The 24,213-nt window shown below is 43.5% G+C and overlaps 1 protein-coding gene across 1 annotated transcript in view; it reads left to right on the top strand.

The window, feature by feature from the left end:
* LOC137524247 (up-regulator of cell proliferation-like) overlaps window positions 1-23,938 on the top strand; it is a 62,355-nt gene extending 38,417 nt beyond the window's left edge. Inside the window, exons 3-4 of the mRNA XM_068243880.1 lie at window positions 5,972-6,082; window positions 20,051-23,938. Of these exons, the coding sequence (XP_068099981.1) occupies window positions 5,972-6,082; window positions 20,051-23,880 (3,941 nt within the window). The 3' untranslated portion in view covers window positions 23,881-23,938. The remainder of the gene's footprint in view (window positions 1-5,971; window positions 6,083-20,050) is intronic.
* The last annotated feature ends 275 nt before the right edge of the window (window positions 23,939-24,213 follow it).

The following is a 24,213-nucleotide window of genomic DNA, read 5'->3' as shown; positions in this document are numbered from 1 at the left end:
CTGTCTTACCCTCTAGACCATGACCCACACTACATGCTAAAGCTGCCGGTAGCATAAACCATACTTCCATTATGATCAATTCGATAGAAAAAGTAGCATGATTAAGGATTTGTACTTTTTGAAAAGCATGCCTATATACCATAGCTGGGATTTGAACCCAGGACCTAGTGTGTAGTAGGTATCTGTCTTACCCTCTAGACCATGAACCACACTGCATGGAAGTAGGTATCTGTCTTACCCACTAGTAAGGCTGAGGCTGGAGAGGCTGCAGCCTCAGGGCGCAGTGTAGGAGGGGGTGCACAATTCATTCAGCTGTCATTCCCAATTGTGTTTGAAGCAGAAAGAAATAAGAAAAGGTGATACATGGCAGCGACAGCAAGCCAGATAAGTAGAGATTAAGGTGTTGGGGGTGGGGTGGGGGGCCTGGGGCACCTCTTAGTGTAATAGCAATCAGTGTGTGACAGCTGGGGTGGGAGGGATGGGGGGGCGCACTTTGCTGTCTCAGCCTTGGGTGCTGAAGGACCTTGTCCCACCTCTGACCACACTACATGCTAAAGCCTGGCCCTGAGTGTGGTTGATGGTCTAGAGCAGTGGTCCTCAAACTAAGGCCCGCGGGCCGAATGTGGCCCCCTAAGGCTTTCTTACCGGCCCCCCACACAGAAAATGTATTGCTTATAAATGCAGTCAGCTACATCTTTAAATATTGGTGGTCCACATATGGAATAGCAGTGCAGCACCCCCCATCCACATGGAAGCCAGAAAGCAGAAATTTTGCTGGTTTCCAATCAAATTCCACATCAGGAGACACTGCTGTCCAATTGGCTTGCAGATTGTCACCTGGGTATGCTTCACTGTCTGGTCCGCAAAGACTTCTACATCATTTTATGTTTACTCCGGCCCACCAGCGGTCTGAAGTATGTTGACCCGGCCCTCAACCCAAAATGTTTGGGGATCCCTGGTCTAGAGGGTAAGACAGATACCTACTACACACTAGGTCCTGGGTTCAAATCCAAGCTATGGTATATAAGCATGCTTTTCAAAAAGTACAAATCCTTAATCATGCTACTTTTTCTATCGAATTGATCATAATGGAAGTATGGTTTATGCTACCGGCAGCTTTAGCATGTAGTGTGGGTCATGGTCTAGAGGGTAAGACAGATACCTACTACACACTAGGTTCTGGGTTCAAATCCCAGCTATGGTATATAATTAAGCATGCTTTTCAAAAAGTACAAATCCTTAATCATGCTACTTTTTCTATCGAATTGATCATAATGGAAGTATGGTTTATGCTACCGGCAGCTTTAGCATGTAGTGTGGGTCATGGTCTAGAGGGTAAGACAGATACCTACTACACACTAGGTTCTGGGTTCAAATCCCAGCTATGGTATATAAATAAGCATGCTTTTCAAAAAGTACAAATCCTTAATCATGCTACTTTTTCTATCGAATTGATCATAATGGAAGTATGGTTTATGCTACCGGCAGCTTTAGCATGTAGTGTGGGTCATGGTCTAGAGGGTAAGACAGATACCTACTACACACTAGGTTCTGGGTTCAAATCCCAGCTATGGTATATAAGCTGTTTTGAAATCACGGAATTTATAATTCCGCGGAATTTTCCGAGCATCCCTAACGTCGCCTGCAGCCACACATTTTACACCTACAGTGGGCTGCTGTGTACTGCCCTTCTGCTGTCTGTCTGTGTTTCCCACTGCCAGGGTACACAGAATTACCTTCTGCTGCCACTCTTCCACCAGCTATTACGTCCAACAATAGCTATATCTGTGTAATTTGCTGTAAAAAAAAAAATTAAATAAAATAAAAAAAAAAAAAAGGTTTCATTTTTCTGAGGTGCCCGGGTTGAAAACTGTGTTGTCCCAGTTGTGTATTGGACACGATGTGGGCTGCATGACCGCTGTCTGGGACCTCCTGTTGTGTTTATTTACAGCCCTGGTATCACCGCTAGGTACCAGGGCTATTATGTCACGCTGCCTGCCTCATTGACTGCCTGCTGCCACACACTCATCATCCTCCTCCTCCTGCTGCTGAATTTACCTCCTGCTGTCTGTGTGTTTCCACTGCCAGGGAGCACATACAATGGCGCTTCCACCATGCGCCACCAGCTATTTATTACGCTCAAAAATAGCTGCATTTCTAAAAAATATATATATATATATATATATATATATACTTTTTAATACTTTGTGATATTATTTTTAGAGGTGTCCGGGTTGAAAACTGTGTTGTCCCAGTTGTGTATTGGACATGATGTGGGCTTCACGACCGCTGTCTGGAACCTCATGCTGTGTATTTACGGCCTGGTACCACCGCTAGGTACCACAGCCTATTATGGCTCGCTGCCTGCCTCATTGACTGCCTGCTGCCACACACTCATCCTCCTCCTCCTCCTGCTGCTGAATTTACCTCCTGCTGTCTGTGTGTTTCCACTGCCAGGGAGCACATACAATGGCGCTTCCACCATGCGCCACCAGCTATTTATTACGCTCAAAAATAGCTGCATTTCTTAAAAAAAATTAATAAGAATAATAATAATAAGAGGAAGAAAAATAAAAGGAAAAAGAAAAAAGATATAGAAGAAGAAGAAGAAGATATAGAAAAAGAAGAAGATATAGAAAAAGAAGAAGATATAGAAAAAGAAGAAGAAATAGAAAAAGAAGAAGAAATAGAAAAAGAAGAAGAAGAAGCTATAGAAAAAGAAGAATAAGAAGCTATAGAAAAAGAAGAAGAAGAAGCTATAGAAAAATAATAATAAGCAAAAGATATAGAAAAAGAAGAAGAAGATATAGAAGAAGATATAGAAAAAGAAGAAGAAGATATAGAAGAAGATATAGAAAAAGAAGAAGATATAGCAGAAGATATAGAAAAAGTAGAAGATATAGCAGAAGATATAGAAAAAGAAGAAGAAGATATAGAAAAAGAAGAAGAAGAAGAAGATATAGAAAAAGAAGAAGAAGAAGATATAGAAAAAGAAGAAGAAGAAGATATAGAAAAAGAAGAAGAGAAGAAGATATAGAAGAAGAAGAAGAAGAAGAAGATATAGAAGAAGAAGAAGAAGAAGAAGATATAGAAGAAGAAGAAGAAGAAGATATAGAAGAAGAAGAAGAAGAAGAAGAAGAAGAAGAAGAAGGAGAAGGAGGAGAAGGAGGAGAAGGAGGAGAAGGAGGAGAAGGAGAAGGAGAAGGAGAAGGAGAAGGAGAAGGAGACGGAGAAGAGAAGATATATAGGAGAAGGAGAAGGAGAAGGAGAAGAGAAGATATATAGGAGAAGAAGAAGAAGAAGAAGAGAAGATATATAGAAGAAGAAGAAGAAGAAGAGAAGATATATAGAAGAAGAAGAAGAAGAAGAGAAGATATATAGAAGAAGAAGAAGAAGAAGAGAAGATATATAGAAGAAGAAGAAGAGAAGATATATAGAAGAAGAAGAAGAAGAAGATATATAGAAGAAGAAGAAGAAGAAGATATATAGAAGAAGAAGAAGAAGAAGATATATAGAAGAAGAAGAAGATATATAGAAGAAGAAGAAGATATATAGAAGAAGAAGAAGATATATAGAAGAAGAAGAAGATATATAGAAGAAGAAGAAGATATATAGAAGAAGAAGAAGAAGAAGATATAGAAGAAGATATAGAAGAAGATATAGAAGAAGAAGAAGAAGAAGAAGATATAGAAGAAGAAGAAGATATAGAAGAAGAAGATATAAATATGGTTAAATAGAAGAAGAAGAAGATATAGAAGAAGAAGAAGAAGAAGATATAAATATGGTTAAATAGAAGAAGAAGAAGATATAGAAGAAGAAGAAGAAGAAGATATAAATATGGTTAAATAGAAGAAGAAGAAGATATAGAAGAAGAAGAAGAAGAAGAAGAAGAAGATATAAATATGGTTAAATAGAAGAAGAAGAAGATATAGAAGAAGATATAGAAGAAGAAGAAGATATAGAAGAAGATATAGAAGAAGAAGAAGATATAGAAGAAATAGAAGATATAGAAGATAAAGAAGAAGAAGAAGAAGTATATACAGTACTGAACAAAATTTTGGACACACCTTCTCATTCAAACTTTTTTTTTTTTTCTTAAAGGAACATCCCCACATAATCACTTGCTGTTGTTACTTGGAAAAAAGGATGTTTCTTGCATCATTCACCCCCAAAACAAGTGTTGGAAGCTATTTAAGGCCAATTCGAATAGTCAGCTCGAACAATGAGCTCGAATACCGACTCGAATAGTGAGCTTGAATACCGAGGTCGAATCGAATAGTAAAAAATATGCGACTCGATTATTCGACCTAACTCGAATAATTTACTATTCGAATTCGACCTAACTCGAATAATAAAAAGGGGTATCCGAGCATCCCTGACCACAGTTTGTTACTAATTGTTCTTATATAATTTGTTTGACTATTACACTTAGTAATAACATTAAAATGTGTTGCATCTTGTCTTAAATTGAATGTATCTCTTATTGTTTAAAGGACAACTGAAGTTAGAGGGATATGGAGGCTGCCATAGTTATTTTCGTTTAAGCAATACTAGTTGCCTGGCTATCCTGCTGATCCTCTGCCTCTAATACTTTTAGCCATAGCCCCTGAACAAGCATGCAGCAGATCAGATGTTTCTGACATTATTGTCAGAACTGACAAGATTAGCTGTATGCTTGTTTCTGGTGTTAGTCAGACACTTCTGTAGCCAAATAGATCAGCAGAGCCTCCAGGCAACTGGTATTGTTTAAAAGGAAATAAATATGGCAGCCTCCATATACTTCTCACTTCAGTTGTCCTTTAAAGAGGAACTCCAGTGAAAATAATGTAATAAAAAAAGTGCTTCATTTTTACAATAATTATGTATAAATGATTTAGTCAGTGTTTGCCCATTGTAAAATCTTTTAAATCCCTGATTTACATTCTGACATTTATTACATGGTGACATTTTTACTGTTGGCAGGTGATGTAGCTGCTGCATGCTTTTTTGGCAGTTTGAAGCAGCTGTAAACAGCTATTTCCCACAATGTAACAAGGTTCACAGACAGGAAACTGCCAGGAGTACCATGGTCCTCAGAGTTTCTTGTGGGAGGGGTTTCACCACACTATCAGTCATACAGCGCCCCCGGATGGTCTGTTTGTGAAAAGGAATAGATTTCTCATGTAAAAGGAGGTATCAGCTACTAATTGGGATAAAGTTCAATTCTTGGTCGGAGTTTCTCTTTAAATCACAGGTAATTTTCATAAAACAAGATACCTTTTAGGTATATTTTAGGAAATGTGTGATATCCCTTTAAATATATTGTTTACCTTATTGGATTATTATATTGTATTATATTGTACAGTACTACAAAAGAGGCAAGCGCTCAGTCTTGCACAATGGTTAATCAGATAATATAAACCCCTCATATAAATCAATATCTCCTCACACCATATGCATTAATTGTACACCATAGATAATAATTTACACAGTCCACATAAATTCCAGCAGATAGATATCGCACTTCACATCCAATGTGCCATCTTATGATTACTGCTGAAATTGGAAGGAGTAGGAATTGGATGTGAAGTGTGATATCTATCTGCTGGAATTTATGTGGACTTTGGGGATTAATGTGGAATGTGTAAATTATTATCTATGGTGTACAATTAATGCATATGGTGTGAAGAGATATTGATTTATATGAGGGGTTTATATTATCTGATTAACCATTGTGCAAGACTGTGAGCGCTTGCCTCTTTTGTAGTACTTTGCTATCTTATTGGAAGAGGTGGCGACCCAGTAGGGTGTCCTTTTGTTTGATCTTCTAAAACTAGTCCATGCCAGTGCGAAGTGTGTTTTGCCATATTATATTGTATGTTTATCCATTTTAATCGAGATAGAAATCTATTCTATCATAATTATTATTATTATTTTTTTGTTGTTGTAAATGGTGTTCTTTTCCATCAATATTAATGTTATATGTTTTCAGATTTGTGGCATGCCAATAAAAAAAAAAGAAGAAAGCGATGTCATCTCCACAAGCGGCGGTCACTAGAGCGAGAAGTGAGGACATCGGTGATCCCCGGGCGGAGTGGACGCAGTAAGATACGCTGGCTGGTACTACTTTTAACAGGCACCGGGAGACACTAACAGGGGGCGGGACAAAGCGGCCACGCGAGACGGAAGGAAAGAGTTTATACACAGGAGCTGAGACATAGAATACGGGGCTTGTCAGAGCGGCCACACAGGTGACAGAAGGGGGGGCATTAATACACGAGTGGAGACTAGGGACAGAGAGACCACACAGGGAGGGGAGGGCGGGGGGCATGTAATACGCAAGGAGATACAGACAAGAGGGATGGACAGAGGCTACACAGGGGTCAGGAGGGGGGGCAGTCACAGAAGAAGACAACCCCACATGGGACACCTGGGGACAGAAGCTGGACAGAGCAGCCACACAGAGGGCAGAAGGAAGGGGGGGGGGGGGGGGAGGCACCCAGCAACAGAAGAAGACACCTGGGGATACACAGGGGACACCTGGGGGCAGAAGGGGACACACAGGAGGTCAAAGAGGACAGAAGGGGACTTCTGGGGACAGAAAGACGCTCCTGGAATATGGACACACCAGGATTAGTATATATTTTTTCCCTGGTTTTCGCCCTCTAAACCTGGGTGCATCTTATATTCCGGAGCGTCTTATACGGCGCGAAATATGGTATACAACTACTGCTTTAGAAACGGCTTTACAACACCATCATATAATGATGTTAACTTTTCTGGTTGATTTATTTTATTACAGTGTAGATGCTTTTGCTGCATTTTTTCACTCTGATATATATCTTTATTCCCTCCTAGAATTCACTATATGCCAGTGTATTTTCAATGGTTAATGTCTTTGTAATCTTAATTAATTGATACTAGGAAGTGTTTAGAAGGTGTGTTATGTTGACACTGCCTTTATATGCTTACTATATATGCATACATGCCCTTTGTTGAAATAAGCTATGACTAAAGATTGTGCCCTATCCAAACTATGTCAGCTTTCTGTGCGGGGATTTTTTGCTTATATGCATTTTAAACAGGGGCGCTTCTAGCCATTTTGTTACTCCAGGCGAGAAAACCTGTGGCGCCCTCCACCCCCCTGGTGCCCCCCCCCATAAAAATAATCGTAATACGGCAGAGTTTCACCAGGAAATAATCGTAATGTGGCAGCGTTTCACTAGAAAATAATCATAACGTGGCAGTGTTTCACCATAAAATTATCGTAATGCGACAATGTTTCACCAGAAAATATGCAATGCGAGCAGCGTTTCACCAGAAAATACACTCTAATGTGGGCAGCGTTTCATCAAAAAATACACACAAGGAGGACCCCCCAACTTCACATTAGTTCCCCCTAATAGCCCTGATACCTGCCTACACCTATAAGAAAAAAACATTTATTCCCCTGCAGAAGACTCCTCTCCCGGCCTCCCTCTGGGGCGCAGCAGCTCCCCCGATGATCTTCGTGCATCAACTCTGGCTGCGAAACTCCCGCACTGACAGGCAGAGCAGGGCAACGGGAAAATTGCGCCCAAAGCCATGCACTGGAGACACAAATAGTCTCCTGCAGGGCTTCGGACGCCATTTTTCTGTAGGCCTGCTCTGCCTGCCGGAACCCAAAGACTCCACAGGCTGCAAAAGTGAGTTTACGGGCTGCGGCCAGTGAACTGGCATGGCATCTATTAGATGCCACAAGCTAGTTCACTGCCTGGGCACACACCATCTGGGGGGGTGACCGCAGTCCCCCCCATGCCCCCCACCCCGCACAGCACCTGGTTGACTGGGCGTCTCTGCAAGAGGGTCGGAAAAAGGCACAAAGGGGGACACAAGGAGTCACAAACAGAAAGAGTCACAGGGGGACAGAATGCGGCAAAATGGGGGACAGAATGCGGCACAATGGGGGACTGAAGGAGGCACAAAGGGGGACAGAGGGGGGCACAGGGGGACTGAAGAAGGCACACAGGGGGACATAGGGAGGCACTGGAGGACAGAAGGAGGCACGAGGGTTAGAAGAAGTCACAAAGGAGAACAGAAGAAGGCACAAGGGGACAGAAGGAGGCACACAGGGGGACAGAATGAGGCACAATGGGGCACAAAAGGAGACAGATGGGGGACAGAATGAGGCACAAGAGGACAGAAGGAGGTACACAGAGGGGCATCGGGAGATACAGGGGGACAGAAGAAGGCATGAGGGCCAGAAGGAGGCACAAAGAGAACAGAAGAAGGCACAGGGGGACTGAAGGAGGCACCCAAGGGGAAAGAAGGAGGCACAAAGTGGGGCAGGAGGAGGCACAAAGTGGGGCAGGAGGTGGCACAATGGGGACAGATTAAGGCACAAAGAGGTACAAAATGAAGCACAGGGGGAAAGAAGAGGCACACAGGGGACATAAGGAGGCACAACGGGGGACACAAAAATGCACAAAGGGGGGCAGAAGGAAGCACGGGGAGACAGTAGGATGTACAAAGAGGGACTGAAGTATGCACAAAGGGGGACAGAAGGAGGCAAAAAAGGGGGACAGAAGACAGCAGAGGGGGATGTAAGGAGACACAGTGAGACAGAAGGAGGTAAAGGGGGACAGAAAGAACCACAAGGAGACTGAAAGAAGGCACAAAGGGGCACAGAAAGAAGCACAGTGGGACAGAGGTGGCAGATTGGGACTGAAAAGGCACATGGAGACAGAAGAAGGCACAAAGGGAGACAGAAGGAGGCACAGGGAGACAAAGGGAGGCAGAGGGGGACAGAGAGAGCCACAGGGAGACAGAAGGCTTTGTCCATGGGTGGGGCTTAATTTGAGGGTGGAGCTTCATCCAGCAACATGGCACCCCCCCAGGACCAATGGAACCCCAGGCAATAGCCTGTACTGCCAAACTGCCAATGCCTAGAGGCGCCCCTGACTTTAAATAAAATGGAGACAAACAGAGCATACATATAATCCAGGAAACAGGTCGCTGCAACCACTGCACCTACTGTGATCGGGAGCAGAACACAAAAGGGCCAGGAATATGTAGTAGATAAGAATTATTCGTATCGGTGCAAACTTATGGCTCCTTAGTCATAGCTCATGACTAAGGAGCCATAACTTTGCTCCGATACACGTGAGCTGTATAGCTGCTCATCCACAATTGCCTCAATAAAAATTGGACTTTTATTCTGAGATCGGTGCAGCGGAATTCTTATCTACTAAAAAGAGCATACAGTTGTGCAGCAGATGTGAAGCTTATGATGATTGTGAAATGGTGTACTATACTGCTTCATCTGTTTGTGACTCTGAGACCTGGAAGGTGAGGGGTTGAGTGACTGCTTTGTACATTTACTGCTCCTGGTGCATGCAAGGAGATGCACTCAAATCAAAGGACTGCATCTGCTGCCAATGCCATGCATTGTGGCAGCCAAAAGCAGAGCTGAGGCAGAGGTTCCAGCCTCGGGGCCCAGAGTAGGAGGGGTGAACAACTCACTGAGCTATCATTCCTCTATTGTGTTTGAAGCAGAGAGAAATAATAAAAGGGGATACATGGCAGTGACTGCAAACCAGATATCTAGAGATTTAGGTGTTGCGGGCCCTGGGCACCTCTTAGTCTAATAGCAATCAGTGTGTGATGGCTGTGGTGGGATGAATGGAGGGGAGCACTTTGGTGTCTCAGCCTTGGCCAAAAGCCCTGTCATGGCGGCATGAAACTGCAGCACCTGCGGATCTCCCTGGAGAAGATTATTAGCATGTCACAAAGTACCCAGTTATGCCATGGAAAATATAAAACCAGTTGGATTTTATTGAAAGCTTGAGCAAATAATATTTAGAATTCCATGTTCAAATAAGCAGATCTTAAAACCAAATGGCATCACTTAATTACTTAAGGTCAATTGAGAATCTGTGGAGGGAGCTAAAGATCAGGGTGATGGCAAGAAGACCCTCCAACCTGAAAGATTTGGAGCTAATTGCTAAAGATGAATGGGCAAAAATACCTGTAGAGACATGCAAACGCTGGTCTGCAATTATAGGAAGCGTTTGATTGCTGGAATAGCCAATAAAGGCTTTTCTATTGATTATTGAGAAGGGTGTGAATAATTTTGGGCTGGACACTTTTTGCTCAAATGTAAATTAAAGCTGAGAAATGTTTTTTTTCCCCACTATAATGCCTCTTGTACATCGTCTTATTATCTTTTGGGAGACACCTATGTCATTCCCCATCAAAAAATGGCTTGATAATTGAATAAAAGTAATTTTAAGTCGAAAATTTGCCAGGGGTATGAATAATTATGGGCAGCACTGTATGCTTAGTATAGCAAGGGCTGCGCGGAGAGCGGCGGTGTGTGGCGGCGAGCGCGCGGAGATCTTCAATCAAGAACACAACATTACAGAATATTGGTGTGGGACTATTTCCAAGGATATTTACATGGGAACATTTTTTTGAAAGGTACAGGTAAGTAATTATGGTTAATTTAAAAAAATAAAAGACTTTTCTTGTTGTTGTGTTTTTATTTCTTTTAACCCCTTGTGGAAATGTGTAAGGGATACTATGTACCTCTATACTCATTTCTCCTCTGGAGAGGGGGTCATCTGGGGGTACCCCTCTCAAAGGAAACCAGAGCTGATAATATATATATATTTGCAAAGAAGAATGGGCAAGGATTTCAGTCTCTAGATGTGCAAAGCTGGTAGAGACATACCCTAAAAGACTGGCAGCTGTAATTGCAGCAAAAGGTGGTTCTACAAAGTATTGACTCAGGGGGCTGAATAATTACACACACCTCACTTTGCAGTTATTGATTTGTAAAAAATGTTTGGAATGATGTATGATTTTCGTTCCACTTCTCACATGTACACTACTTTGTATTTGTCTTTCACGTGGATTTCCAATAAAATTGATTCATGTTTGTGGCAGTAATGTGACAAAATGTGGAAAACTTCAAGGGGGCTGAATACTTTTGCAAGCCACTGTACATACAGTGTGTGTATATATATATATATATATATATATATATATATATATATATATATATATATATATATATATATATATATATATATATATACTAGCTGATTACCCGGCGTTGACCGAGTATGTATTTGGCTGGTGTTGGCTCCATCCACCATCTGCCATTAAGAGTGCATGAAGGGCAGCAATGTAAATATTCCTCTTGAAAATCAATCAATCCCAGTCAACCAGTGACTAACTGTAGCAAGTTTGAGAACCCTGCAGTTTATATTTTCCCATGTAAAAAATTAGTTGTTTTTGGCTCCGCCCACTATTTCTAACTTTGACATACAGTCACTCAATGACCAAGTTTATAAGCTTTGGGGTCCTTGGCATCAATAAGTTGCAAATTCCCAATGAAATTAAACAAATCTGATTGGCTGTTTGTGGCCTGCACCTTTTTCAGAATTTAAACCCCAGTCTTCCAGTGACTGACTGTACCAGATATGAGGCCTCTGCCATTAAGAGTGTATGAAGGGCAACAATGTAAATATTCCCCTTGAAAATCAATCAATCCCAGTCACCCAGTGACTAACTGCGCTAAGTTAGAGAACACTGCCATTAACAGTGTAAGAATGGTTACAGTTTATATTTTCCCATGTAAAAAATGTAGTTGTTGGCGCCGCCCACTTTTTCTAACCTTGACATGCAATCACTCAATTACCAAGTTTATGAGCTTTGGGGTCCTTGGTATCAATAATTTGTTTATTCCCATTGAAATTAAACAAATCTGAATGGCTGTTTGTGGCTCCGCCCCTTTCTGAATTTGAACCCCAGTTACTTAGTGACCAACTGTACCAGGTTTGAGGCACCAGCTATTAACAGTGTAAGAATGGCAGCAATTTAAATATTCCCCTTAAAAATCAACAGGTGAATTTTGATTGGCTGTTGTAGGCTCCACCCATTTCCCTGAATATTAATTTCAGTCACCCAGTGACCAACGGTGCAGAGTTTGACAACCCTGCCATTAACAGTGTAAGAATGCCTGCAGTTTATATTTTCCTAGTGAAATTTATTTTTAGCTCCATCTACTTTTTGTAACCTTGACACACAGTCACTCAATGACCAAGTTTGTGAGCTTTAGGGTTCCTGGCATCAAAAATGTGTGAATGGAAGAAGTTTATCCACCAAGGAAATCTGATTTTTGTGGCCCCGCCCCTTTATTGAATTTGGACCCCAGTCACCCAATGTCCGACTGTAGCAAGTTTAAAGTCTCTGCCATTAACAGTGTAAGAATGGCAGAAGTTTAAATATTCCCCTTAAAAATCAATAGGTGAATTTTAATTGGCTGTTGTAGGCCCCACCCACTTTCCTGAATCTTAATCTCATTCACCCAGTGACCAAGTGTGCTAAGTTTGAGAACTCTGCGATTAACAGTCTAAGAATGGCTGCAGTTTAAATTTTCCCATTAAAAATGAACGGCTGAAATTTGATTGGCTGTTTTATGCTCCACCCACTTTTCCTGGATTTGTAACCTCGGTCACCAAGTGACCTACTGTGCCAAGTGTGGGGACTCTGGCTTGATTACTGTGAGAAAGGCAGCCTTTTCCATTTTTTCCATTTACATGAATGGGTGAAATCTGATTTGCTGTTTGTAGCTCCGCCCAGGTAAGCAGGGGGGGACGTGAGACACCCAGAACATATCTTCCCAGGTAGTAAGGGATCTGTATACCAAGTTTCGTTCAAAAAATCGGTCAAGCCGTTTTCGAGTGATTGCGGCACATACACACACACGCACAATTTTATATATATATTTATATAATATATGTAGGGGGCGCACTTCTTTTGCACAGACTGGCCGCAATTGGCTGAAGTTACAGGACCCGGTATCGAAGAGGGAGAAGACTGAGGATGGTGGAGTGGGAGCGATCCATGTGCATGGGGCTGGAGGAAGCCCCAGGTATGTATAAAACTTCTATATTTTATCAGCTCTAGTACACTTTAAATGGGACTTCCAGATGCCACCCACCATGAATCCCCCAGGCGTCCTCGACCCCCACCTCCTCCTGGGGTACCAGAAATGGGGAAGAGCACCTTGTCCATGGATTGGAAAAGGGTTCTGGGGGAGAGGAGGAGGCTTGGCCGCCTCTTCCCCCCAATACCCACCCATGGACCATGCGGGCTGGTATAGCTCAGAGCGCGAATACACACACGTCTGGGGCTCTGCATTCTGGCTATACCAGCCTGCAAGGGGGACAAGGGGTTAAAGAGGCTCGGGAGGGAGGACCCATATAATTTTTTTTATATTTCCCACACACATAAATATAAAAACATAACTAAATGTATTAATATACATGCCAATACATTATCTGTCATTTTACCGCAGTTACTTTGCTACTTTTTTGCTTCTTTTTTCCTCTAACTTTAACATTGATTTTCTCAAAAACTAGAATGTCTTTTTGAGAAAAATGTGTTCCCACTGTCCTTTTAAACATACCCTATAAATTTGGTCTTTCTAACATGTTCTGGGGCTCTGCTATTAACCACTAAATTCGGCGGCCATTAACCACTTGAGGACCGCGGTGTTAAACTCACTTAAAGACCAGGCCATTTTTCTTAAATTTGGCCACTGCAGCTTTAAGGGCTCGCTGCAGAGCCGCACAACTCAGCACACAAATGATTATCGCCCCCCTTTTTCCCCAGCAACAGAGAGCTCCCCCAGTGTTTATTTTTTTTTATAAATATTCATGTTCTTTTTTTAAAAATAAATTCTGTTATTTATTTATTTTTCTTAAATTCCTCCCTCCCCAGCCAGCCAGTCACGGCAATTGGCTGTCATAGGCTTCAGCCTATGAGAGCCAATCGCTCTCCTGTGTCCCAGGGGGACAGCCATGTCACATGGCTGCAGGGTCGGAATGGGACCCTGAGGGCCCACCAGAGAAATTTCAACCTGGGGCCCACACATCCCATGATCGTGTTGAAAAAGGGGCATGACCATGTACCAGGTGGGTGTGGCCGTGAGGTATCATGGACAGGGCCAAATGTACATAGCAGCATTGTAAGTGAGACACCGCTGCCCAGCAAATCTTTGCATAGGATTTATATAAAGTAATATCCTAGTTACAATACATATGAAATTGATTACATTGTGAGCTCCTCTGAGGACAGTCAGTGACATGACTATGTACTCTGTAAAGTGCTGCAGAAGATTTGAGTGTTATATAAATGCATAATAATAATAATATGGTAGGACATTAGACTATGACTATGGTAGGATTAGAGTGTGAGCTCCTCTGAGGACAGTGACATGACTATGTACTCTGTAAAGTGCTGCAGGAGATATCAGTGCTGTATAAATACATAATAATATGGTAGGACATTAGACCATGACTATGGTAGAATTAGATTGTGAGCTCCTCTGAGGACAGCCAGTGACATGACTATGTACTCTGTAAAGTGCTGCAGAAGATGTCAGTGCTATATAAATACATAATAATAATATGGTAGGACATTAGACTATGACAGGATTAGAGTGAGGTCCTCTGAGGACAGTCAGTGACATGACTTTGTACTCTGTAATGGGCTGCAGGAGATGTATGTGCTATATAAATACATTATTATAATATGGTAGGACATTACACTATGACTATGGTAGGATTAGAGTGAGTTCCTCTGAGGACAGTCAGTGACATGACTAAGTACTCTGTAAAGTGCGGCAGAAGATATAAATGCATCATACAAATATAGCACACTAGGCAAGATATGGTAATCATTTGATTGTGAGCAATGGCAATTAATGTCAAATGTCTCCAAGTAGAAAGAAATGCAGCAATCCTGAAGAGTCTAGTGGACCTCCTCCCTCCAATATACATTTCCCTGGCATCAAGTGGACCCTTATCTCCCTTGTACAATTCCTTGGAGTCTAGGGGTCCACCCTCCCTTATGCAGTTCCCTAAATTCTAGTGGCCCAACTTCCGCATACAGTTTCCTGAAGTCTAGTGGATCTTTCTTTCCTATACAGTTTCCTAGTGTCTAGTGGACCTCCTCCTTGCCCTATAAAAGTTTCCTGGCATCTTATGCACCCTCCCCTATACAGTTCCCTATAATCTAGTGGTACTTCTGCCTCTATACAGTTCCTTGGTGTCTAGTTGTCCCCTCTTTCCCCTATACAGTTCCCTGGTGTCTAGTGGTCCTTAATTCCACAGCCTGTCATCAGGGGGAGAAGAGGAGTTATACTTACCTGGGGCTTATCCCAGTCCCTGTGGTCCATCAACTCCTCAGTGTCCATCTGGTCCATTCTGTTCTGCCGCTGTCAGCCCTAGTAAAGTCCACAACTCAGCTCAGTCGGGACTATTGCGCATGCGTTGCCCCAGAGTCTCCTCAATCGTGCTCCCATAGTCAAGAGTATTCTGCGCCTGCGCAGCCAAAAGCCTTAAATCGGAACTGTTATAAAAAACAAATTGTTTTACCTACCTGTTGCTTCTGCCAGCCCCTTGCAGCCTTCCTGTCCCGCGTTGGTCCTCCACATTCCTCCGTTCTCCTGCCGCTAGCTACTTTTGGTACTGTGGACTTGTAAGTCTATGGCAAGCCATCCATTTCTTTCCTGCCTGCAAAAGTGTCCTGCACTATTGCAGAGAAAGATACGTGTGGCCCGCGGCGTGCAGAAGCAGTTGTCAAGTCAACCAAGTTGAAAGTAACTTGGGGCGGGAGAAAGGAGGATCAAGGAGGATCAAGGAGGACCGGCATCGGACAGGAAGGCTACAAGGGGATTGCAAAAGCATCAGACAAGTCAAAAAAAAATTTTCAGTTCTGCTTTGACTGCACAGACACAGAACGTTCCTGGCAATGAAGCATGATTGAGGAGGCGTGTGGCCAGTGCTGTGCGTGCGAAGTAGTCCACTACTACTGGGCTGATAATGGCGGAATGGAGGGTAAAGTAAAAACACTGAGGGAGCTGACAGACTAAAGGGGACTTAAAGAGAACCCGAGGTGGGATTTAAATTATGTTAGTGGGGCACAGAGGCTGGTTGTGCACACTAACACCAGCCTCTGTTGCCCCATGGTGTGCCTCCAGGACCCCCCCTGCGCGCCGCTATACCCCCCGCAGTGCTAGCGACACACAGCGTGTTGCCAGCACAATGTTTACCTATGCCTGTATGACTGTCAGCGCCGCTCCCCCGCCTCCTCCGTATTGCGCTACCCGCCCGCGTCCCTTCCCTCCCGCTGATTGGAGGAAAGTGACGCGGGCGGGTAGCGCCGATACGGAGGAGCGGTGCTAACAGACAAGCATAGGTAAACATTGTGCTGGCGACACACTGTGTGTCACTAGCACTGCGGGGAGTATAGCGGCGCGCAGGGAGGTCCTGGAGGCACACCATGGGGCAACAGAGGCTGGTGTTAGTGTGCACAACCAGCCTCTGTGCCCCACTAACATAATTAAATCCCACCTCGGGTTCTCTTTAAGAAGTATAAATCCTGTTACAACCTCCCCCCCCCCTCTCTTCTCATCCCATGGGTCTGGCATGTCAGCAGTAGTGTTGGGCGAACAGTGTTCGCCACTGTTCGGGTTCTGCAGAACATCACCCTGTTCGGGTGATGTTCGCGTTCGGCCGAACACCTGGTGGTGTTCGGCCAAACTGTTCGGGTTCGCCCGAACGGCTCATTGCCTGGCCGAACAGGGCCCCTGTTCGGCACGAACAGGGCCCTGTTCGCCCGAATACTGCCCCCCTATGGGGTCGCAGGCATAAGGGGGGAGCATGCCCCGATCGCGGGGGGGGGTCTGAAATTCCCCCCACCCCCTCCGCTAGCGCTCCCCCCTCTGCCCGCTTCCCCATTCAAAAGTTAGGAAGTGAAACTGTACCTGTGCGGCCGGTAGTGGGTGGCTGGCAGTGGGCGGCACTATGGAGTGACTGAGGAGGAGGAGGAGTCCGGAGAGTGACGCGTTGAGGGAGGCCGGGCAGTGGGCGGATCAGCAGTAGTACGGTACTACTGCTGAACCGCCCGCCGCCCGGCCTCCCTCAACGCGTCACTCTCCGGACTCCTCCTCCTCCTCAGTCACTCCATAGTGCCGCCCACTGCCAGCCACCCACTACCGGCCGCACAGGTACAGTTTCACTTCCTAACTTTTGAATGGGGAAGCGGGCAGAGGGGGGAGCGCTAGCGGAGGGGGTGGGGGGAATTTCCGACCCCCCCGCGATCGGGGCATGCTCCCCCCTTATGCCTGCGACCCCATAGGGACCCCAAAAGCGGGATGTTCGGGGAGTTCGGGGTTCGGCCCGAACATGCCGAACATTGCGGCCATGTTCGGCGAACTTTCCCGAACCCGAACATCCAGGTGTTCGCCCAACACTAGTCAGCAGCACTGTGGCATAGTGGTTAGTACTCTCGCCTTGCAGCACTGCGTCCCCAGTTTGAATCCCCACCAGGGCACTATATGCATGGAGCTTTTATGTTCTCGTGTCTGCGTGGGTTTCATCCGAGCATTACCGTTTCCTCCCACATCCCAAAAACATACAAATGAGTTAATTGGCTTAAATCAGTTCTCATTTTGGTAAAATGAAATCAATACGACATGACATGGACTCCTCGTCCATAATATTTGTGAGTTTCTCAGTTAATGCTCTGAGCTGTGATGCCTGAACATAATGGAGTAGATGGGGATACTGAAGTCCATATCCTGACTCACATGGCCCTGCAGGTGTAATGTAAAGCATTTTGGAACTGGACGGCATTGGGGTTTGTAGCCTGCACTATAACAATGCAGAAGTTGGCATCTCTTATCCGGTCCCTGGCCACCTCCACAGACAGAGCCCCTAATTCCCATCCTGTTCCACAACAATTTGACAGGGCAATAGCTACCTGGCATCAGTAAGGAGGGAACAAAGCTGTTGCTGTATCATGCCCTGATACGGTGCACATCAGTGACACTCACAATGCTTTATTCATTGTCTGCAGGAATCCTCGTCACAAAACCTTGGACCAACTGACAGGACTTCCACAGTTGCCAGCCCTACCTGACCCCATTATCTGGCTTGTTGTTCGCTTAAAGCACCATCTACACGATAAGATTATTTGTGCGATTCGATTACGATTCTATTTACGATCCAATTAAATCCGACATGTCTGATCAGGATTCGATTTGATTCAACTCGATTTGCCATTGCAAAACAATGGCAAATCGAATTGAATCGAATCCCAATCGGACATGTTGTATTTAAATCGGATCGTAAATCGGATCGTAAATAGAATCGTAATTGATCGAATCGGACAAAGAATCGTATCATGTAGATGGGGCTTAAGTGTGCAACATTAACCATCTGAAGCCCACTTTCCCTATATCAGCTGTACTCTGTAATCCTCCCAACCCCTCAGTGCTCAAACTACCTTGTGGCAAGCTACAGTATGAGCCTTGCCTGGGTTACAGAGGAGGCAGAAGTCTGTTCTGCAGCATTTAGGAATACAGATATGAAGGGCTACATGTGACTAAGCAGAGGCAGATATCATGCTGCTGGGTGCTGGATGGGCTGCCTGTGTGGATGCAAATCAGGGTGATATGTCAGCAAAGGTCACAGAGTAGATAAGCATGCAGCTGCCAGAGCGGAGGTGACTGAAGACAGTACAGAACACATACAGCCTGCTGAGCATCTTCTGAGGAGGGAAATCGGGGATATAGCAGCCAGGCAATTCACAACAGCCCAGTCTCTCACCTGCCTCTCTTCTCCATGCTGCAGCCACACTCAGGGAACACTGCATGGTGCATGTTTGCTGAGCCCTTCTGCCCATCAGCCCCAGCAGCTCCACAAGGCTCACGCACGTAGCACAGGATAGAGCAGGGGGCGGGGTTAAAGCAGCTACAGCCAAGTTCACTATTGCAGGGGGAAGCTAAAAACCTCAATAACTTATAACAGGGAGAGTGACAGTCAGGGTGTAACATAAGGCAGGATCTCAGCCCGTTTAAATGGCTTCAGTAACCATGGCAATTTAGTTCTGATGGTCTGGGGAAGAAGCTGCTGCAGCTCATCATTCTGCCACCCCTGCTTTCAGTGGCACTGGCCCCTACCTCTTCCTGATTCCCACTCCCGCACTTCACTTACTGGCTGATGTGTATTGCTTCTTCACGTTGGGCTGGAGCCTTTGAACCTTGCCGCCCCAGCCCAGCATCACACGGGGGGCGGAGCTACCATGACACACACACAGCCCAGCCTGAGCCTGCAGCAGCCTCTCAGCGTGAATGATTCATACGCTGAGAGGAGAAACTTTGTGCTGCAGGCTGGGATTTGTTCACCCCAGCAGTGGAGGCGGGGCCCACTGGAGATGTGGAGGCGGGGACTACCGAGCAAATCCTTGGTACTTCGGTGGGTCAGTCCGAGGCTGCATGGCTGTCCCCAGTATAGCGCTGCCTTAGATCCCAGCGCTGTACTATGTTAATAGATGTCGATCGCCGCTGGGAGACTGAACGCGGAGCTCCGCCTTCCAAGTGGAGAAGCGCTCGCATCGGTGCGTGCGATCTCCTGCTAGCCCCATTAAAAGCCGTTTACGTCAATCGGTGTGGACCAGGCCTGGGGCTGCTGCCACGTTCATGCCAATCGGCGTTGGCAAGTAGTTTTCCCACACTCAGCCCAAGAATTTTTAAATTAATTTTCTCAAGAATTCCAAGATCTTTTTAATTTTTTTCCCTTCCTGTTCCAACTGACCTCCTTAACCTACCCTGCAAATGTGGTGCTTCTAGCATGGGGGCTTTGCTATTATCCATTAGTTACATATACAATAGCAGTCGTAATTACATCTCGTAACCTGGAATTACGGGCCAAATTCAGCTGTAATTACGGGTGTATTTAAAATAGCCATCCGTAATCGTGCCAGTTCATGAATGATGATTTTGAGGACATAATTACTGAAATTGACCCATAATTACGGTATAGTCATAATTACGAATTCGTAATAAGCATCCCTGTCTAATTTTTCAGTAACAGAAATTTGCCAATCTTGTTTTGTACTCTTCTATACATTTAGTGTATTACCATATTTGTCAACCGTATAAATAGTCTGAACGTAAATTGGGAATGGAACAAAATAAAATAATTTATGAAAATGTACATTTATTGTCTTACAGGAAGAAAAAGGACTTTTCAGGAGCTTATGCAGACGCTGAAGATGGAGCAACACTTGACATCGAAACTTTCCCTTAGGGATATCCTGAGCATCAGCTTAGATAACAAGCATGATCAGCCTAAAACTGTAGCTGATCTTCCCTGGAACTTTTTAAAAAAACTTGTGGCCTTAAACAGAACTGCAAGAGACATTCTGTTCAAGGAAGATCAGCATTATCTTGTTAAAGATGATGGTGATAATGATGATGATGATTTGTCTTTGCTTCAAGATGAAAACAGTTCTTCTGCTTCCATCCACCCTCTGGATGTCATGTGTGCTCTTCTGCATTCCTCAGACATGTTTCTACAACAAGAGATTGTCACCAAAATGGCCATGTGTCAATTTGCTGTCCCTCTGCTGCTCCCTCCTGGCGATGGGTCACATTTCACCCTCATGCTGTGGGCAATGAGAGACATTGTGAAAAAGTGGAGGCCTCAATCACTGGAGGGTAGTAAAGGGTTCAGAGAAGAAAATGTGGTGAATATTTCAATGCCAATCTTCTCCTTTGTGAGGCTAGGGAATAACAAATTATCTAAATCTAAAATCCTGAACAAAGTTCTGAACCCAACTCAGCAGCATAATGACTTCTACATACATGATGGTATGGAGGGAGGAAACATACAGAGGACAATATCTGATGGCCTTGTGGAAATTTCCTGGTATTTTCCTTCTGGTAAGTCTGTTTTCCCAGAGCCCATTGCAGCAATTAACCTACGTGGAGACCTGGAGTCCAACTGGAAGCAGTTCACATTCTTGACTCGAATTTCATCAGCTGTATTCATATTTATTGACAACCTTTCAGAGAGGGAATGTAAACTGTTTTCTGCTACCTGCAGTAGCACCAACACCCAATACTTCTTTATCGTCACCCCAGCTCTTGGCAAACATGTGACCGCAGGGTTTCTGGAAGCCCTAAAAGAATTAAGTTTTATGTTAAATAGAACAAAATCAAATGTGATAAGATGTGCAGATGGAGCAAATGAAGCATCATTTGTAAATATCCTACAAAAACACATTGTACATATATTAAAAAGCGGGGGGAAAAAACATGCTGTAAATGAACTTGAGAAGGAAATCTATGGACTACACATTGTTGTAGACAAGAATGATGTTAAATGTCAGAAAGCCAGAGAACTTGCAGAAAATATTACAAACGATATAACAAATCTGGCTGAATATAAGAAAAAAACAATGGTACTGCAAGGGGAGCTATGGAAGGAGCTATCTAAGTTAGAGAAGGAACTTTGCAGAATGACAAACCAAGGAGGAAAAGATCCAGAACAGTATTTAGATGAACTGAAAAAGAAACACTTTTTATTACATAAAAAACAACATGAGCATGAACTGCCACATGGAATTATGCTCTTTATCAACGCCATCACTCAGTCATCTGATATTGAAAAGCATTATTTTCTGAAATGGATAAAATGTGAACTTGACTCAATTGCTAGAAAACATCTTTCCGCATTACAGGCTCAATATAAGGAAATATGTAATGATCAGTCAGGTAATACAGAAGAATTTAGAAAGATAGATCAGGAAATATCTGACAGTTCTTTAGGAATTGAGCATTTCCTACGTGAGATGGGACAGTTTTATGAAGCTGAATGTTCTATGGTTAAAGAAAATAAACTGGCTGAAAGCAAAAGACAATTTATTGCACTCCCGGGTATTGCAGCTGATCTCTTGTTAGATGGGTTCCCATTGGAGCTGATAGATGGAGATGCCTCTAACATTGCCCTTCAGTGGATAACAGATGTCCTAACTCAGTTGGACATCAAAACAGGGGGTATATGTAGAATGAGAGTAATAACTGTGCTAGGAGTGCAGAGTACAGGGAAATCCACCCTTCTGAACACTATGTTTGGTTTGCAGTTCCCGGTGGCCAGTGGAAGATGCACACGAGGAGCTTTCATGACTATTCTTAATGTGAAAAAGAACTTCCAGGAGGAGCTGGGCTGTGAGTTCATCATGGTGATTGACACTGAGGGGCTGAAAGCTCCAGAGTTGGCCTCCTTGGAGGGCAGCTATGAACATGACAATGAGCTGGCTACTCTAGTGGTTGGACTGAGTGATATCACCATAGTTAACATGGCCATGGAAAACACAACTAAAATGAAGGATATCCTACAGATTGTGATTCATGCTTTCCTTAGGATGAGAGAAGTAGGGAAGAAACCCAAATGCCAGTTTGTGCACCAAAATGTCAGTTATATGTCTGCCCATGACAAGAACATGAGAGACATGAAGAAACTCCTAGAAATGTTGAATGAGATGACAAAGATTGCAGCTGAAATGGAAAAGAAAAGTGAGATAAAAGCTTTCAGTGATGTGATGGACTATGATCTGGAGAAAGACAACTGGTACATTCCTGGACTCTGGCTTGGTGACCCACCAATGGCCCCAGTGAATTCTGGGTACAGTGAACAAGTCTATGAACTGAAAAAGTATTTATTAGAATTCATAAAAAGTAAAAAAAATATGCACGAGCCTTTATCCATTCCTGACTTCAAAAAATGGGTAGAAAGTTTATGGAACGCTGTGAAACATGAAAAGTTCATCTTCAGCTTCAGGAACAGTTTAGTTGCCACAGCTTATAATAAATTGACTATACAATTTTCACAGTGGGAATGGGAGTTCCGAAAATCTGTCCATGACTGGCTGATCAGCACAGAGACAGTTATTAAAAATCAGTCAGCAGAGAGCCTTAATGAAAATCTGCGTTCAGGATTCAGAAATGAGCTTAGCAGTTTGCTACTTCAAGGAAAAAACAAAATGGTAGAATCGATAGAAATCTATTATGAGAATAAACATGAAAATGTTCATCTTATAGAACCATACAAAGAAAACTTTGCTTTGAGCACAGAATTCCTGTGGAAAGAATTGGAAAGAAATGCTCTTAGCAAGTGTGAAGAGGCTGTTTCTATCCAGAGAGGGAGGTTCAAAGTTCAGAATATTAAGAACAATGCTCAGAATCTAATAGAAGACAAAATCACTGATCTCTTCAGAAGGTGCCGAGAGAAGAATCAGAAACTAAATAAAAAACAATTAAAAAAGGAATTTGAAGTGATGTGGAATGGGACAGTGACTGGTCTAAAAACAGAGAAATTACAAAGACAAAGTGTCCGTAATTTTGTATTGCATCAACTGATAAATAACATGAGTAACAAGGGATCAGCTGTAAATCAAGCATTACTGAGTGTGGTAAACACAGAAGAAAGCACACAACTTAAGTTCAAAGTGAATAAAAATTATATTGAGAGTGGATGGTTCAAAAGATTCATCAGTACATTTGGCTACAATCGACCCTTAGAACAAATAAAACATGTATCTACTTCTCTAATATACATGTGTGACACATACATTCGAGAGAAGGTGAGCACTGCTGAGGACTATAATGACAACTACTGCCAGGAGTTACTCCGCATGATCAATGCAGAGCTCTCTAAACATGAAAAAGACCTTCATTTCTCCGTACAGTTTGAACTGGACATCAAGCTTCACATTCTTGGAAGAGCCTCCCGAGAGTTTCAGAAGATGCATGATACGTTCATTGCAGCGAATGATGCAAAGCTCTGTCTGGAGAAACTGAAGCCTCAGTATTTAGAGACATTTCTCAGCGTGTTTCAAGAGAAGAATGTGTGTCAGATAAAAGCCAAAAAATTTTGTGAACGATGCCTGAAACCAGCAATGATGGATCATGTGTTCCAGCATCTTGGGAAGGAAATAGTGGAGGACATAGTACACAGCTCAGACAATAAGACATTCAGCAGCAGAACCTTCTTTCAATGATTTTGCTGAAAGAGTTGCTGGAAGAAATGTCATTCCAGAAATATGTGAAATATATTGGTTCATATGAGGAATATACAAAATCCTGGATACGCAATTACATCAAAAAGAAATACATGGAGCCAAAGAGTCTCAAAGCCATGCAAGAAAAAATCCTCTTTACAATGAACAGAAGGGTGAAAGAAGTTCTTGCTGATGACAAATGTCTTGATAGTTCTTCTGTCTCTGATTTTCTGACAAATGTGTGTGAGATGCTAAAAAATGTGTTGGTTATTCCACAGAATGAGCTGAAAGTCATCACTTTCCAGAACACGTCTCCCGTGCCCCAGTTCTCAT

The sequence above is a fragment of the Hyperolius riggenbachi genome, chromosome 7 (assembly GCF_040937935.1).
Source record: "Hyperolius riggenbachi isolate aHypRig1 chromosome 7, aHypRig1.pri, whole genome shotgun sequence".
In the NCBI taxonomy this organism is placed as follows: Eukaryota; Metazoa; Chordata; class Amphibia; order Anura; family Hyperoliidae; genus Hyperolius; species Hyperolius riggenbachi.
The sequence above is the reverse complement of the archived record's forward strand: the minus strand, read 5'-3'. Positions and strand labels throughout refer to the sequence as shown.